General features: G+C 47.9%; 1 protein-coding gene across 4 annotated transcripts in view; it reads left to right on the top strand.

Annotated features, from left to right (window-relative positions):
* DNMT3B (DNA methyltransferase 3 beta) overlaps nt 1-15,983 on the top strand; it is a 511,613-nt gene that overhangs the window by 338,628 nt on the left and 157,002 nt on the right. For all 4 annotated transcript variants that reach the window (XR_014966866.1, XM_085619485.1, XM_085619484.1 and 1 more), the window contains one exon: nt 14,154-14,266. Coding sequence is in view for 3 of the 4 variants with exons in the window: in XM_085619485.1 (XP_085475611.1) it covers nt 14,154-14,266 (113 nt within the window). In the remaining variant the exon portion in view is untranslated. The remainder of the gene's footprint in view (nt 1-14,153; nt 14,267-15,983) is intronic.

Genomic DNA, 15,983 nt, shown 5'->3' with positions numbered 1-15,983 from the left:
TGCTGCCCCAGGAGTGGCTGTACTGGGTGCCTTAGGGGCTTTGTTTTGGGGGCAAGATACAGTTAGGTGTCCCTGCTTCTTACAGGTATTACACCAGGCCTTTAAGGGATCAAAGTTCTTCCCCCTATATGGTTGGGGCACATAGGGAGTAGTTTGGGTCCCACCCACCTGAACAGGTTTTTGGGGCCCTTTGGAAGACTCAGACTTTTTATCTTGGGGATTCTCACCACCTTTCCCCTGGGGAGGTTTTGTGACCACCTTCTTTTGGTCACCCCCAGTGGTTGTCTTGGTCACCCTAGTCTTGACCCAGTGGTCTGCCTTCTTTCCCAATTCTTGGGGAGAAATTAGACCTAGGTCTACCAAATGCTGATGCAACTTTTCATTTGTGCAGTTACTCAAAATATGTTCCTTCGTGAATAAATTGTACAATTTAGTAAAATCCTGCACACCATGTCCAGCTAACCAACCATCCAGTGTCTTCACTGAGAAATCTACAAAATCAATCCAGGACTGGGTCTGGGTTTTGTGAGCCCCCCTGAATCTAATTCTATACTCTTCAGTGGTGAATCCGAATCCCTCAATCAGAGCTTTCTTCATGAGGTCATAGGATCCTGCTTCTGGCCCAGAGAGAGTCAGAAGCCTGTCCCTGCAGTTACCAGAGAACAGTTCCCACAGGAGTGCCCCCCAGAGAGGTTTCTTTACTTTCCTGATATCACAAGCCCTCTCAAAGGCTGTGAACCATTTGGTGATATCATCACCTTCCTCAAATTTAGGGACAATCCCTTTGGGGATTTTAAGGTCAGAAGTTTCCTCCCTATCCTTGTTTTTATTATTGCTGCCACCATTGATGGGTGCTAAACCCATCTCTCTCCTTTCCTTTTCTAGAGCCAGGAGCCTGGACTCTAGATCTATTCTTTTGGCCAGCCTCACAAGGCTGTCCTCTTCACTGGGGGGTCCCCCAGTGTTGTCTCTGGGACCAGAGCCACCTGTGTGGTCTCTAGGTGCCCAGATGCTATGTCTTGAGTTGGAGGGTATGGGTGCCATCTCCTCCCTAGGGAATAGTATGGGGAGGTTGCTGTCCTCCTCCCCTGTTTCCCTTTCCTCATCTGACTGGCCATCACCATGTTCAGATGGGTGGTCTTTAGCATACTCAGCCAGGAGCTCCTGGAGCCCTTGTTTGGATGGATGCTGACCCATTTGTAAATTTTTGAGTTTACATAAGGACCTCAATTCCTTGAAAGACAAGTGTAAGTAAGGTGTGAGGTCGAGCTCCTCCACCAGGTCCATGTTATTATTATCACTAACAGCTGGGTTTGTTTGAGACATTCTAACCTGACAGTTCTAACCCTCTACCCTGACTATAGTGACTTTTATTTTTCTAAAATTCTAATGGGACTTAAGCAAGGCCCTAGCAAGACTTTTAGTAATTTTGGAAAAACCAATCAGAATTCTAAAGGCAATTTTTAAGAGTTCTGTCGTGTGATCAGATGGTAACCAAGTAGTCCAACAAATGCAAGTTTGTATCCCACCGCTGATCCACCAATGTGAGAAAGTGGCTCTGTATATACTGTTCCCTAATAGGTACAGGGTGTACAGAGTCCACAGTCCCCCAGAGGCTGATAGAGGTCAAAGTTAGGTATGACCTTACTCTCAAAAGTGGTAGCTTGGTCGAGCAGTAAGGCAGTACCAGAGGACAGTGTAAAGCATTTATTGTACACACTCAGTCAGCAAATGGTTTCACACACTCAATAACTGAACTCTAGGCCAATGATTTGTATATATAAAATATATGCTTGTTTTATTTTTAGAACCACAAGGGGGTAAAAATATACTTTCTCAGAATGAGAGGTTGAATATAAATACTTTTGTTTCAAGCAATAAATTTGTGTAAACAGTCACAGTTGGTTGCAATAAACAATCCTATTTCCTAAACATAACAATGCATTGAGCTCAATGGTAAATTCAGGTTATTTGTAATAAATTACTTTTCAGATTACTTTTGGAATTCCAGGTCTGGATCCTAGAACCAGCCTGGGGTCAGTATTCAGAATCAAGTGATGAAAGTCGACTTAATAACTGTAATGATTTTTAAATAATATTTAGCTATTTCAAAAGTTAGCACTTAGAAAATATTTCACAGAAACCATTCAATGGATCTCTATGGCAAGAAATTCAAATTGCAGGTAGAGTACTTTATCGTTACTTTAGTAATCCAGGACTGGGTGCCTAGACCCAGGACTGGGGTCCTTATCAAAAGCAGGTAAGTAATTTCGTTTGCAGAAATGGTACGATTTTAAAAGAATATTTCAAATTTGCAAAAGTAGACACTTAGAAGAAATTTCACAGAAAAGCAGACAATGGTTTCCTATGGGAGAAAAATGAGTTAGAAGTAAGTATAGTTGTGAACACTTTTCAGAGTCAGGGCTGGGCACCAAGATCCAGCACTGGGAGCTCACCTAGGAGCAGGTGAGTAAATTCGTTTTTGTCACTTGGCTGATTTTTGGTGAATTTTTGCAGTTTTGAAAAGTTCACACTTAGAAGATTTTTGAAGAAAAAGCCAGTCAATGTTACCCTATGAGGAAAATGAAGTTAGCGGTTTAAGGGTAAGTACTCGACTGGTAGTGTTGAAATTCCGGGCATGGACTCAGGGGTCCCCCAGTGTCAGGTAGGTACAGTTGGTTCACCCTCAGCGGTTTCAGGACGGCCGGGTGCAGAGAGAGTTGGGCCCAATGTTATCCTATGAGGGATAGGGGGGCCTTGGTTGGTGGCTGCTGTCTGGCAAGCCACGCGGCTGTGGGAGCTGGGCTCCTGGTCACTTACTCAGGGCAAGTGGGGAAGTAGGTTAGTGTAGAGAGGGCACTGCCAGGGCCACTCGGGCGGCTGGGTGCAGGGTGCTTTTGAGCCTTAGGGCGCTCAATGGAAATCAATGGGAATGTTCCGGTTTGGAAAGAGGCTGCAGGCTCGGGGACGAGGATGCTTCAGGTGCCACCACCACTTCGAGAGGTAAGTTGGGTAGTTGTAGGTTAGGTGGGTACCCCGGGATTGGGCACAGGGGGCCGCAGGGCGCCGGGTGCAGGGGTGCCTTTTGATGTCGGAAATCTTACCCTCTGGTTGATCGCGGTTGGGGTGGCACTCTGTACTGAGGCTGCAGGCTTCTTCCGGAATGTCGAGGGGGGTCCTTGGGTGCCGGACTCGGGGTCACAGTCGCCGTGGGGTCGTCCTCAGGGTCTTTGTCCACTCCGGCACTGGCCAGGCTTGGCTGGTGCAGAGTGTGTTGGGTCCGCGGTTCCGGGCTGCTGCCCAGGGTTAAAAATAGGTTTCTTGAGTAGAGCCTCTACTCATGGGAGACCCAGGGGCTTAGAGCCAACAGGTAGCCAGGTCCTCCGGGGTTGGTGAGGTTGCTGGCCACGAGAGATGCCGCGCTGGTGCAGGTTCGAGAGTCGACAGGCCGGTAGGGCTGGGGCCAAAGCAGTTGGTGTCTTCTTCTCTTTTTAGCAGCTGCAGGGCAGGTCCTTGTTCTTCTTGCTCTTCTTGTAGTTTTCTATCTGGAATCTGAGGAAGGAAGGTTCAGGGGGCCCCTAAATACTAGATTTAGGGGCGTTACAGGTAGGTGAAGGCCAGGGACCAATGGGTCCTTGTCCTGGGGTGGGTACACCCCCTATCCTGCCTCTCTCCTGTGGGAGGGGGGCAGTAGCCTAATCCTGATAGGGTAGGGCCTCCCATCTTCAAGATGGCGAGAGCCCGGAGATGTGCTTCACCTCGCCTCCCCCACCTGAGGGGTGGGGTGGGCAGGCTGGCACATCCCCTGTCCTTGTATGGGGTTTCCGGCCAAGCTTCCCGCCAGAGTGGGGGGTTGCAGTGGCCTGGGGAAACTCCAACTGGCGGCATGCCTTTGAAGCTTCCCTTTGCTCATCCTGGGGGAGGAGATTTCTCACCTCACCCAGGATGTGCATTGTTGCAGGCCCGGGAGAGCAGGGGCTCTCCCACCCAGGGGTCCAGCAACGTGTCTGCTGTGTGGCAGCCTGGGCAGCCTCAGAGCAGACGTGGATTGCAAGTTAGCTGTAAGGGGGCATCTTCTAAGATGCCCTCTGGGGTGCTTAGTACATTAAATCCTACACTGGCATCAGTGTGGGTTCAATGTGCTGAGAAGTTTGATACCAAACTTCCCAGGCTTCAGTGTTGCCACTATGGTGCTGTGGAGCTCGTGTTTGACAAGCTCTCAGCACCATGTATTCTTAAATGACAGCACTGCACTTACAGTGCCCAGGAATGGACCTGGGTACTGTAGGGGCACAGGGCTCCTGCTCCTGTGCCCACACCATAGGCGTAATGCACCCAGCTAGAGGGGTGGCTGACATATGCCTTGGCAGTGTAGGTGATGGGCATGGTACACAGTGATGTGTGCCATGTCGACTCTCTGTTTTGTCCTGCACCCAGACACTCAGCCTGCAAGGGCAGTGTGTGTGTGTAAGGGTACAGGGCCTCTGAGGGTGGCACAATGAGTGCTGCAGCCCTTAGAGGCCTTCCCTGGTCACAAGGCCCTGGGTACCTAGGGTACCATTTACTAGGGGCTGACATGTGGCTAGGGTTTGCCAATTTGGGGTTTGTGTGGTTTAAGGAAGGAACATAGGCCCTGGGCACCTGATTAGCAGGAACCCAGGGTACACTCAATCGAAGTACATTCAGCAATTTAGCAAAAAGTGGGGGCATACCATGCAAGAAAGATGGCACTTTCTCACAATCTTCATCTCTCGAAGCGGCACTTTCTCCATCCCGTACATCGACACCGGCCTTCGGGCCCTCCGCGACTCCGGTCCCGGCCGATGGAAAGGACTCCGTTCAAAAAGTGCCCAAAATGTGGGTCTAAATTTCCCCACACCGACCTCCATCAGGTGTGTAACCTTTGCCTCTCTCCGGAACACGAGGCTAGAGACTGCCCCGCCTGCAAGTCTTTTCGATCGAAGAAGACCATCCGAGATCGAAGAGCTCGACGCACCATGGCGCACTCATCCTCTGCAGCTCCACCGGACATCTTCGGAGACGACGCTGAAGCTTCGGGGCAAACACACACCGAGCAGGAGGAAGACGTCGTCAGCGCTTCCGAGGCCGACGACTCCGACGTGGAGGACGTTACACCAGCGCAGCGGGCCGTGAGTACTATGCCCCCTCCCACCCCCGCCGAAAACCAAAGAGACTCAGGTTACTCCCTCGCCTGCTGGCCTGGGCAAAACCAAAACCAAAACTTCGATCACCCCACCTTCGGGCCCGGTGTCGAAGCCCCCAAAGTCTCATGGCAGCTCGGGATCGAGCCAGCCGACACCCGGTGCCGAAAAACAGCATCCGGCACCGAAGACTGCAAAATCCAGCTCGACTCCGAAACCACCGGTGCCGAAGCCTGGACACTCGGTGCCGACCAAACACAAACATAAATCTGTCGGCACCGACGCTCCGGCGCCGAAACATCATTCGACGCCGAAACACCCGGAGACCTCAAAAAAGCATGGCGCACACAGACCATCGAAACCCCCGGTTCCGAAATCACCGGTGCCGACAGACGACTCGACACCATTGGCTCTGTTTACACCAGACCCTTTACAAAAGACTTTGTCCAAAGATCCAAAGACTGGGCTTTTGACTTTAACTACCAAGAAAAGACGCCTTGATGCTCCGGCTCCTCCTCCTCCACCCAAAAGGAAGGACTCTGCTACTTCTCCCCTCAGAGTGCCCTCCCCACCACCGCCTCCCCTACCCCCTCCACCTCCTCCACCCCCTCCACCTCACAGGTCTCCGCCACCTTTACCTCACTACGATCCGGCCCCATCCCCAGATCCGGATGATGGGGATCCGGACAATTACCCGGCGGACGCCCCAATGGATCCCACTCCACCAGGGACCCCAGATCCATGGGAGGATTACAATAACCCTGATATACCCAATGTACCTCAGGACGACCTATACCCATCAAGGCCGTCTCCTCCAGAGGACTCCTTAGGGTTTCATCATTTAGTGCAGAGAGCAGCACACTACCATGGGGTGGACATGCACAGTGAACCAGTAGAAGAAGACTTCCTACTGGATACATTTGATATACAAGACAAATCTACTTCCATTTTACCCATGCTTAAGGGTGTCACCAAGCACGCTACAGAGGTGTTCAAAGACCCTGTCAGAGCCAGAGTACTGAACCCTAGAATAGAGAAGAAGTACAAGGCGGCACCCACAGACCCTACTTACATCAAGGGCCCTGCTCCCCTAGATTCCCTAGTTGTCTCCACAGCTAGAAAGCGGGCTAACTCCCAATCCTCAGGAGATGCCCCACCGCCAGACAAAGAATCTAAACTTCTGGACGCGTCTGGTAAACGCACCGCCTCCCAAGCTGCGAACATGTGGCGCATTGCAAACACACAAGCACTGCTTGCGCGATATGATAGAGCACACTATGACGAACTAGAGGCTCTTATGCAGCACCTTCCAGAAAAATACAAGCACAAGGCTCATGACCTGATACAGGAGGGTAAACTAATTACAAACACCTCCATTAAGTGTGCCCTCGATGCAGCCGACACTGCTTCTAGGGCCATAAATACCAGTGTCCTGCTTCGTCGCCACGCCTGGCTCAGGATCTCAGGGTTCAAGCCTGAAGTCCAGGCATCCATACTCAATCACCCCTTTGACCAGGAAACACTCTTTGGGCCAAAGGTAGACGAAGCGCTCGAAAAGATGAAGAAAGACACAGACACAGCAAAGTCTATGGGGGCACTCCAAACACAAGCCTCCAAACGTTCCTTTCGACGCTCGTCCTTTCGTGGCACAGGCAGAGGCTCCTCCACCGATAACGCCTCTACCTCCTACAAGTCCCCTCCTCAAAATACCTTTTCAAAGGGCAATCAGAGAGGTGGTTACAGGGGTAACAACAATAAGGGCAGGGGCAAAACCAACAACACCCGTTCTGCCACCCCCCCCGCACAATGACTCCCCTCCGCTCCCCCCAGACCATTCCACTCCGGTCGGGGGCAGACTACAAAACTTTATCCACGTATGGGAGTCCATAACATCGGACAAATGGGTGACCCAAATCATTTGGTCAGGGTACTGTCTAGAGCTAACATCTACCCCACCCAATATCCCACCAAGGCACCGTCCAATGTCTCAAGAACATTCCACACTGCTCAAACAAGAGGTACTCTCACTCCTGCAAAAACACGCTATAGAGCAGGTCCCCGTCAATCAACGAAATCTAGGGGTCTACTCTCTATATTTCTTAATACCAAAGAAAGACGAGACCCTCAGACCCATTCTGGACCTCCGGCCTCTAAATGCCTACATACATTCAGACCATTTTCACATGGTCACTCTACAACAAGTCCTCCCACTCCTCTGCCAGGGAGACTTTCTCACAACCTTGGATCTGAAAGACGCATACTTTCACATTCTAATACACCCCTCTCACAGGAAATACCTCAGGTTCGTGGTGGACGGGCAACATTACCAATTCACGGTTCTCCCCTTCGGGGTCACCACTGCACCACGAGTGTTTACCAAATGCCTAGCAGTAGTAGCAGCACACCTCAGACGTCAACACATTCACGTCTTCCCTTACTTAGACGACTGGCTGATAAAAGCCACGTCCTACCACCAATGTGTGCAACATACAAACAGCACCATCCAACTGCTCCACCAGCTAGGCTTCACGGTGAACTACCAAAAGTCCCACCTCATACCATCTCACACAAAGCAATATCTCGGGGCCACTATAGACACCTCCAAAGGTATTGCCTATCCAAACTCAGCCAGAATCACAAGCATTCAAGCCTTACGCAAAACATTCCTTCCCCAACACTCTCTTCCAGCAAGAGTGTTCATGAAGCTCATAGGAATGATGGCGTCTTGCATATTTATAGTGCCCCATGCAAGACTCCACATGCGTCCACTTCAAGAGTGCCTAGCACAACAGTGGAACCAGGCCCAGGGTCAGCTGACGGATCTGGTGTTGGTGGACGGCCGCACACATCACTCTCTGCAGTGGTGGAACACCACAAACCTTTCCAAAGGGCGGCCGTTCCTGGACCCGGTTCCTCAGGTGATTCTAACAGCGGACGCATCGCTCTCCGGCTGGGGAGCGCACCTCCTACACCTCACAATGCAAGGTCTATGGACGCCACAGCAAAAATCGCTCCACATCAACCATCTGGAGCTCTTGGCGATCTTTCTAGCCCTAAAATCTTTCCAAAAACAAATTTCGGGCAAAGCAGTCCTCATTCGCACAGACAACATGACTGCGATGTATTATATACAAAAACAGGGGGGGACACACTCTCCCCAGCTCTCCCGCTTAGCCCAGAGCATATGGAGATGGGCAATTCCCCAAAACATCTTTCTCCTGGCACAGCACGTTCCAGGAGTACAAAACACCATAGCAGATCTGCTCAGCAGACAAACGCAACAACTACACGAATGGGAACTGCATCCACAAGTTCTTCACCCATTCTTCAAACAGTGGGGGCATCCTCAAATAGACCTCTTTGCCACCCACGAAAACAAAAAATGCCCAAGCTTCGCCGCCAGATACCCACACCCATTGTCCAAGGGCAATGCGATATGGATGAACTGGTCAGGCAGATTTGCATACGCCTTTCCACCTCTCCCACTAATTCCATTAGTGGTCAGGAAGCTACAACAGCACTCCCTCACACTCATTCTGGTAGCTCCAACGTGGGCCAGGCAGCCGTGGTACACCACGCTACTACAACTATCAGTGGTACCACATCAAAAACTGCACCTTTCCCCATGCCTCCTAACCCAGAACCATGGAGAAATCAGGCACCCGGACCCAGCTCAGCTCAACCTGGCGATCTGGCTCCTGAAATCTTAGAATTCGGATACCTTAACCTTCCCCCTGATTGCATGAACATCATCATGGAAGCCAGACGTCCTACCACTAGAGCATGCTATGCCGCAAAGTGGAAAAGATTTGTAATTTACTGCCGTAACAATACAATCAACCCCCTAGATGCATCCATACAGCACATCATATGCTATCTGCTCCATCTTCACAGGTGTAACCTGGCATATTCATCCATACGCCTACACCTAGCAGCGATCGCTGCTTATCTACAAAACAGGCAGCATTTATCACTCTTCAGAGTGCCCGCTATTAAAGCCTTCATGGAAGGCCTTAAACGAGTAATTCCTCCCAGGGCACCACCTTCCCCTGTATGGAATCTAAATTTAGTTCTTACACGACTAATGGGTCCGCCCTTCGAACCAATGCACAAATGTGAGCTACAGTTTCTCACCTGGAAAACAGCTTTCCTTGTAGCTATCACTTCCCTTAGAAGGGTTGGTGAAATACAAGCGTTCACCATACAGGAACCCTACATACAAATGCATCACAGCAAGGTCATACTTCGCACAAATCCGAAGTTTCTGCCCAAAGTCATTTCCCCCTTCCACCTCAATCAATCAGTGGAATTACCTGTCTTCTTTTCGCAACCCCAATCTGTTGCAGAAAGGGCCTTACACACACTTGATGTAAAAAGGGCGTTACTATACTACATACAAAGAACGCAACCCTTCAGGAAGACTAAACAATTGTTCGTTTCCTTCTCTCCACCACATAAAGGCAACCCCATTTCAAAATCAGGGATAGCTAGGTGGATTGTAAAATGCATACAAATTTGCTATCAAAAGGCAAAGAGAACATTATCTGTTCCCCCTAAAGCCCACTCTACAAGAAAGTTAGGGGCTTCTATGGCTTTTCTAGGGAATATACCCTTAGATGACATCTGCAAGGCAGCCACATGGTCTACACCGCACACCTTCACAAAACACTACTGTGTAGATGTGCATTCCAAGCAGCAAGCTAGGGTGGGCCAGGCTGTACTAAAGACACTTTTTCAAACAGCTGCAACGGATACCGGTGGTCGCCGCTAAGGTTGGGTACTGCTATATAATCTATGCTAAGTGTACAATCTGCAGCTCATATGCCTCGAACGGAATATGCTACTTACCAGTATGCATCTGTTCTTGGCATGTAGAGCTGCAGAGTTGTACACGCCCACCCGCCTCCCCGGCTACCTGTATCCGTTCCAGTACATCTTATTTAGATACAACACATGGGTTTCTCACTGTTATTACTACGCTCCATCATTTCCCTGTTGGCGAAAAACAATCTGAGGATGGAGCCGAAGCCCATGCGCAGTACGGACCGAAGGAGGAGTCACCAAACTCGTGACTTCCAAAGACTGTCCAAGAAGAAAAACAAACTGCAAACATCCGGGCCCAACACCAGATGGCGACCTATGCTAAGTGTACAACTCTGCAGCTCTACATGCCAAGAACAGATGCATACTGGTAAGTAGCATATTCCTTTCTTCCATAGGGTAACATTGACTGGTTTCACTTGGAAATTCTTTTAAGTGTCGAGTTTTGAAACTTTCAAATATTCCTCTAAAATCAGCCGAATTACGAAAACAAATTTACTCTCCTGCTATCAGGAGAGATCCCAGTGCTGGATGTTGGTGCACAGCACTGACCATGAAAAGTAATTACAACCATACTTATCGCTAACCCAATCTTCTTCCATAGGAAACCATTGACTATTTTTCTGTGAAATTTCTCTAAGTGTCGATTTTTGCAAACTACAAATATTCTTTAAAAATCGCACCAACTGTGAACACGTGATTGCTTACCTGTTTTAGATAGATGTCCCTGTGCTGAACCTAGGAGCCCAGCACTGGATTACAAAAGTAATGAGAACATACTTTCCCTGTAATTTGAATTTCCTTCCATAGGATAACATTGCCTGGTTTTTGCTGAAAAAGTTCCTAAGTGTCGGTTTTAGAAACGTACAAATATTCGTTCAAAATCGCCTGTATAACCAAAACACATTCTTTCAACTGTTTACAGGCGATGCACCAGTGCTGGATCCAGTATCCACCACTGAGTTAGAAAAAGTAACCATAACCCCACTTACCTGCTAAGTGTATTTCCTCCCATAGGATAACATTGGTGATTCTATGTGAAAACGTTTCCAAGTGTCAACTTTTAAAATACAAAAATATTGCTTAAAAATCTCAAGTGTAACCAAAACGCTTTTACTCAATTGTTTACAGGAAATGTCCCAGGACTGAATCCAGGATCCAGTCCTGTGGTTAGAAAAGTAATCCTTAAATAACTAATTGCATTTAACTAGAAAATCCCATTGAGCTCAATCTATTATTGTGTTTGAAATTGTGTTGCCTATTGCAACCACTGTAACTGTTATATTCAAAAGTCTATTGCCTATTGAAAAGTATTTATCTAAAGCATCTCATTCTGAGAAAGTAGATTTTGATACCTATTTTTGGTTCTAAAATATACTATATATTTTTATTCAAAAACCATTGGCCTAGGGTTCAGTTCTTGAGTGTGTGAGACCATTTGCTGACTGAGTGTGTACAACAGATGCTTTACAGTGTCCTCTGATAGTGCCTTACTGCTCGACCAAGCTACCACTTTGGAGAGTAAGGTTATATCTAACTTTAGCCTCTGCCAAACCTCTGGGGACTGTGGACTCTGTACACACTGTACCTATTTGGGAACAGTATATATAGAGCCACTTTCTTACAACATCCATTAATAAAAATAACATCAAATGGGAGTTGTATTTGTGGGGTTCACAGTAGGTTGATACAAAATTGTCAATCCCTTCAAAAACCCTACCATCCCTCCAGTAATCAACCTACCACATTAGATGAGTTTACAAAAAAACTCCAAATTGAAGCAGAAATAAAACAAGGCTGGTTGGAGGTCTGATCCACCCCTCCGAGGCTTTAGGGACAGAGCTTCTACCTGAAAACCAAACACTATCCTTCCGTGCCCCTACTCCGGTTCAAGAACCTTAAAACGATATGTCCAAAAGGTTTACCCAGTTTGCAGACACACACTAAAACTGAGTCAGTTGAACAATCTGACAGCCAATCAATCAATCAATTAAGGGTTGGTGAAGTGCAAGCTACTCACCCGAAAGGGACTCAAGGTACCGAGGTATGGGGAGAAAGGGGGGTCGCGCAGTTCCGGGAAGTTCACGGAGCTCCATCGAAGAGCCAGGTCTTGAGGTCCTTTAAGAACTTGGGGAGTGATGGAGTCTATCGGAGGTGGAAAGGGAGGGAGTTCCATGCCTTGGCAGCGAGAAGGGGAAAGGAGCGTCCTCCTGCTCTGGTTTTCTTGATGCAAAGTACCGTCACAAGGTAGAGCTGGGCCGAGCGGAGGGAACTTTGGGGAGCTTGGAACGTGAGGCGATGGTTCATGTTGGCGGGTCCGGTGTTGTGAAGGGCATTATGAGCATGGGTGAGGACTTTGAAGGTGATTCTCTTCTCGACAGGGAGCCAGTGTAGTGTCTGTAGGTGTTGGCTGATGTGGCAGTGGCGCGGTAGGTTGAGACTGGCGGCGACGTTCTAAAATTTGCGGGTGATGTTCCCAGTATAGAGTGCGTTGCCGTAGTCGAGTCTGCTGCTGATGAGGGCGTGTGTGACGATTTTACTGTATTCGGTGGGGGGGGGGTTCCAGTTGAAGGTCTTTCGAAGTAGGCGGAGGGTGTTGTAGCAGGAAGAGGTGACGGCGTTGATCTGGCGGTCCATTTTGATTTCGTAGTCCAGGATGATTCCGAGGTTGCGTGCGTGGAGGAGAGGGGTCACCGAGGGCGGGTGGCCACCAGGTGTCATTCTAGGCGTTGGGATGTGGGCCCATGATGAGCACCTTGGTTTTGTCCTTGTTGAGCTGTAGGCAGCTGTTCTTCATCCACCTGGCAACGGCATCCATTCCGTCTTGAAAGTTGCCCTTGGTGATGTTGGGTTCGTTGGATAGGGAGAGGATTAGTTGGGTGCTGTCTGTGTACGATGTGATGTTGAGTCCATGTAATCTGACGATGGATGCGAACGGGGCCATGTAGATGTTGAACAGGGTCGGGCTGATGGAGGATCCTTGTGGGACTCCGCAGGTGGTCGGTGTGGGTTCTGAGAGCAAAAGGGAGTCTGCCCCCTTGCGTTCTGTCGGAGAGAAAAGAGCCGATCCAATCGAGTGCCTTGTTTTGGATTCCCGCATCGTGAAGTCTGTGGGCTAGGGTGCGATGAGAGACTGTGTAGAAGGCCGCAGAGAGGTCCAGGAGGATGAGGGCCACAGTCTCTCCTCTGTCGGGGAGGGAGCGGATGTCGTCTGTTGCCGCAAGAAGGGTGGTTTCCGTGCTGTGGTTCTTCCTGAAGCCTGACTCGGAGGATGTTGCTTTCTTCTATGAAGGCGGCAAGTTGATTGTTAATGGCTTTTTCAATGACTTTTGCCGGATATGGGAGTAGGAAGATCGGTCTGGAATTCTTGAGGTTTGTGGGGTCCGCAGAGAGTTATATCAGAAGAAGGTTGATTACGGCGTGTTTCCAGTCATCTGGGAAGGAGGCGGTCTCGGAGGAGCGGTTGATGATTCGTAGAAGCTCGGGCGATTATGTCTGCGGCTCTGTTGTAAATGTGGTGGGGGCAGGGGTCCGTGGGCGCCCCGGAGTGGGTGGTCTTCATCATCTTCAGGGTGTCTTTGAAGCTGAGGGCGGTCCAGCTGTCTAGTGTTGGCTGCGTGGTACTAGGAGCGGTGAGACAGGGTTCCTCGTGGGGGTTGTTGTCGTCGAAGTTGTCATAGATGGTCTTGATTTTGTGATGGAAGAATGCACGGAGTCTGTCACAGAGGTTCTGGGAGGGTGTGATGCCTGTAGACTCGCAGTTGGGTTGGGGGAACTCTTTGATGATGCAGAAGAGTTCCTTGCTATTGTGTGCATGGGTGGAGATTCTGAAGTGCTTTCTTCCTAGAGTAAAAGAACAGGACTATGATAAACAGTAATCCCATATATGCTCATCCCCGTTGTTAATGCACCACATGAAGGGGTGGTGAACACAATGATTCAAGGTAGATTTCTTCTACCTTTTGAATACTTTGAGCATACCCGAGTTCTTCTTGGCTACACTGATGTTTCTTGGAGCACAGGCTTCCCTTGGCAGCAGCAAGTTTCAGAACACTGGAAATCCTTTGGACAAGACCATGATTTTGGTAGATCATTGTTTTTCCCTTGTTTGTAAGAGTTAATACTATCAAATGTCACATTTTAATTAAACCTTTCTTCCTTCTTTGTTAGGAGCGATTCCTGGAGTGCTGCTTCATGTATGACGAGGACGGGTATCAGTCGTACTGTTCAGTTTGCTGTGAGGGAATAGAGCTGCTTCTTTGCAGCAATGCCAGCTGCCACAGGTAAGTGTATCCCTTTAACTGGATCATAGTAGGCAAGTTCTTTTCATCTATGACAATTGCACCAGGTGTGTTAGTCTTCTCGAGAGGCCAGGTGCTACAAGTAGATACGCTTCCATAATAATTGCAGCTGCAAAAAACACGAGTAAGTTAGATACCTTGTTGTGGTGGCAAGAGCTCTCCTTTCTAGCTTCAAGAGGAAACCTTAATTTCAAGGATAGTAACAATGTGTTGAAATTTTGCATTATTTAGAATGATTTCCCAAACTTCTGTGACACTACATGGTTGTAAAACTAATTCTTACAGAACAAAAAATGTGTTTCCATTCCTTCTAGACTACATACATGACATTTAGTAAATACAAGCAAGTCCATCATTGCCAATGCCATTGTATTTATTACTCTCTTAAGTCATTATTATTTGAGTTGAATGTATTTTTGTTTAGGACACCATAGCATATTTATACCATTATTAATAACAAAATGAAATTAAGAAAAAAACAACGGTAACTACCACTGACGTGCATGCATTTCAAAATATTGTTGTGTGTACGGCAAGCATGTATTCTGCTTATTAAACGGGAGATTATGGGCCCCATATACGTAGCTTTTTTGGTTCGCAAACGGCCTGATTCTGTGAATCCGGCTGTTTGCAACCAAAATAAAGCATTTTCCCATGTACAAAACACTATTTTGCGATTCGGTAACCTATTACCGAATCGCAAAAGACTCTCAATGCTATGTACAAATGTTTTGTGACCGAAATGCCGGCGCGAAACATTCGCTTTTCAACACCAATTTCAGTTTGGTGCTAACTCATTCACAAACAGGAAGGCGTCCCCAAGGAACTCCTTCTTCTTTGTGAATGCATACAAAAACGTTTTTAAGAGCAGGCAGTGATCCCACGGACCACTGCCTACTCTTAAAAACTGAAAAGAATACTTTTCATTTTTATTTTTGAAATGCATCCTGTTTTCCTTTAAGGAAAACAGGCTGCATTTTAAAAAAAAGTTGCTTTATTCAAAAGCAAATTCATACATAGTGGTCTGCTGTTCCCAGCAGGCCACAATCCCTATGTTTTTTTGCAATTCCTAATGGGTCGCAAATTGCAACCTACCTCATGAATATTAATGAGGTAGGTCAATTGCAACCCACTGGGAATCGCTAACAGTGTAAAACACACTGTTGTATGTTAAGCTAAAGAATTTGTAAAGTGTGCTTATATCAAAGTAGGCGTCTTAGCGCTATTGGCATGGACCCTAAGCATTGTCAATAATGAAATATAAAAGCAGTCCAGACTTTTAAGGAGTACAGGCCTGTTAGTCTAAAGAAAAAAGCCAGGTTTTTAAATCCTTCCTAAATTTCAAAAGGTTTGATTGAGCTCGTAGATGTATTGGCAATAAAGTCCACCATTTTGCTGCCGTATAGGTAAAGATTCTCCCACCCCAGTAGACTTTTCTTATTTTGGGTACTTGCACTTTGTTGGGTACGGGGGGGGTAGTACCAGTTTAAAACTTCCTGCAAGAAAAATGGACCATCTTGATGTAGTCCCTTGTGAACCCAACAGAGCGCTTTGAAATGAATACACGCCCTAACTGAAAGCCAGTGAAGTTCCCTAATGGATTTGGAAACTGATATATTAAACAGAACTCCCGCTGCCGCTTTTTGCGGAATCTGAGGTTTATTGAGAAGAAGTACTTGGCAGCCTACAAATAGTGCAT

This window comes from Triturus cristatus, chromosome 7 (genome assembly GCF_964204655.1).
Source record: "Triturus cristatus chromosome 7, aTriCri1.1, whole genome shotgun sequence".
Taxonomy (NCBI): Eukaryota; Metazoa; Chordata; class Amphibia; order Caudata; family Salamandridae; genus Triturus; species Triturus cristatus.
This window is presented reverse-complemented; position numbering and strand designations above follow the sequence as displayed.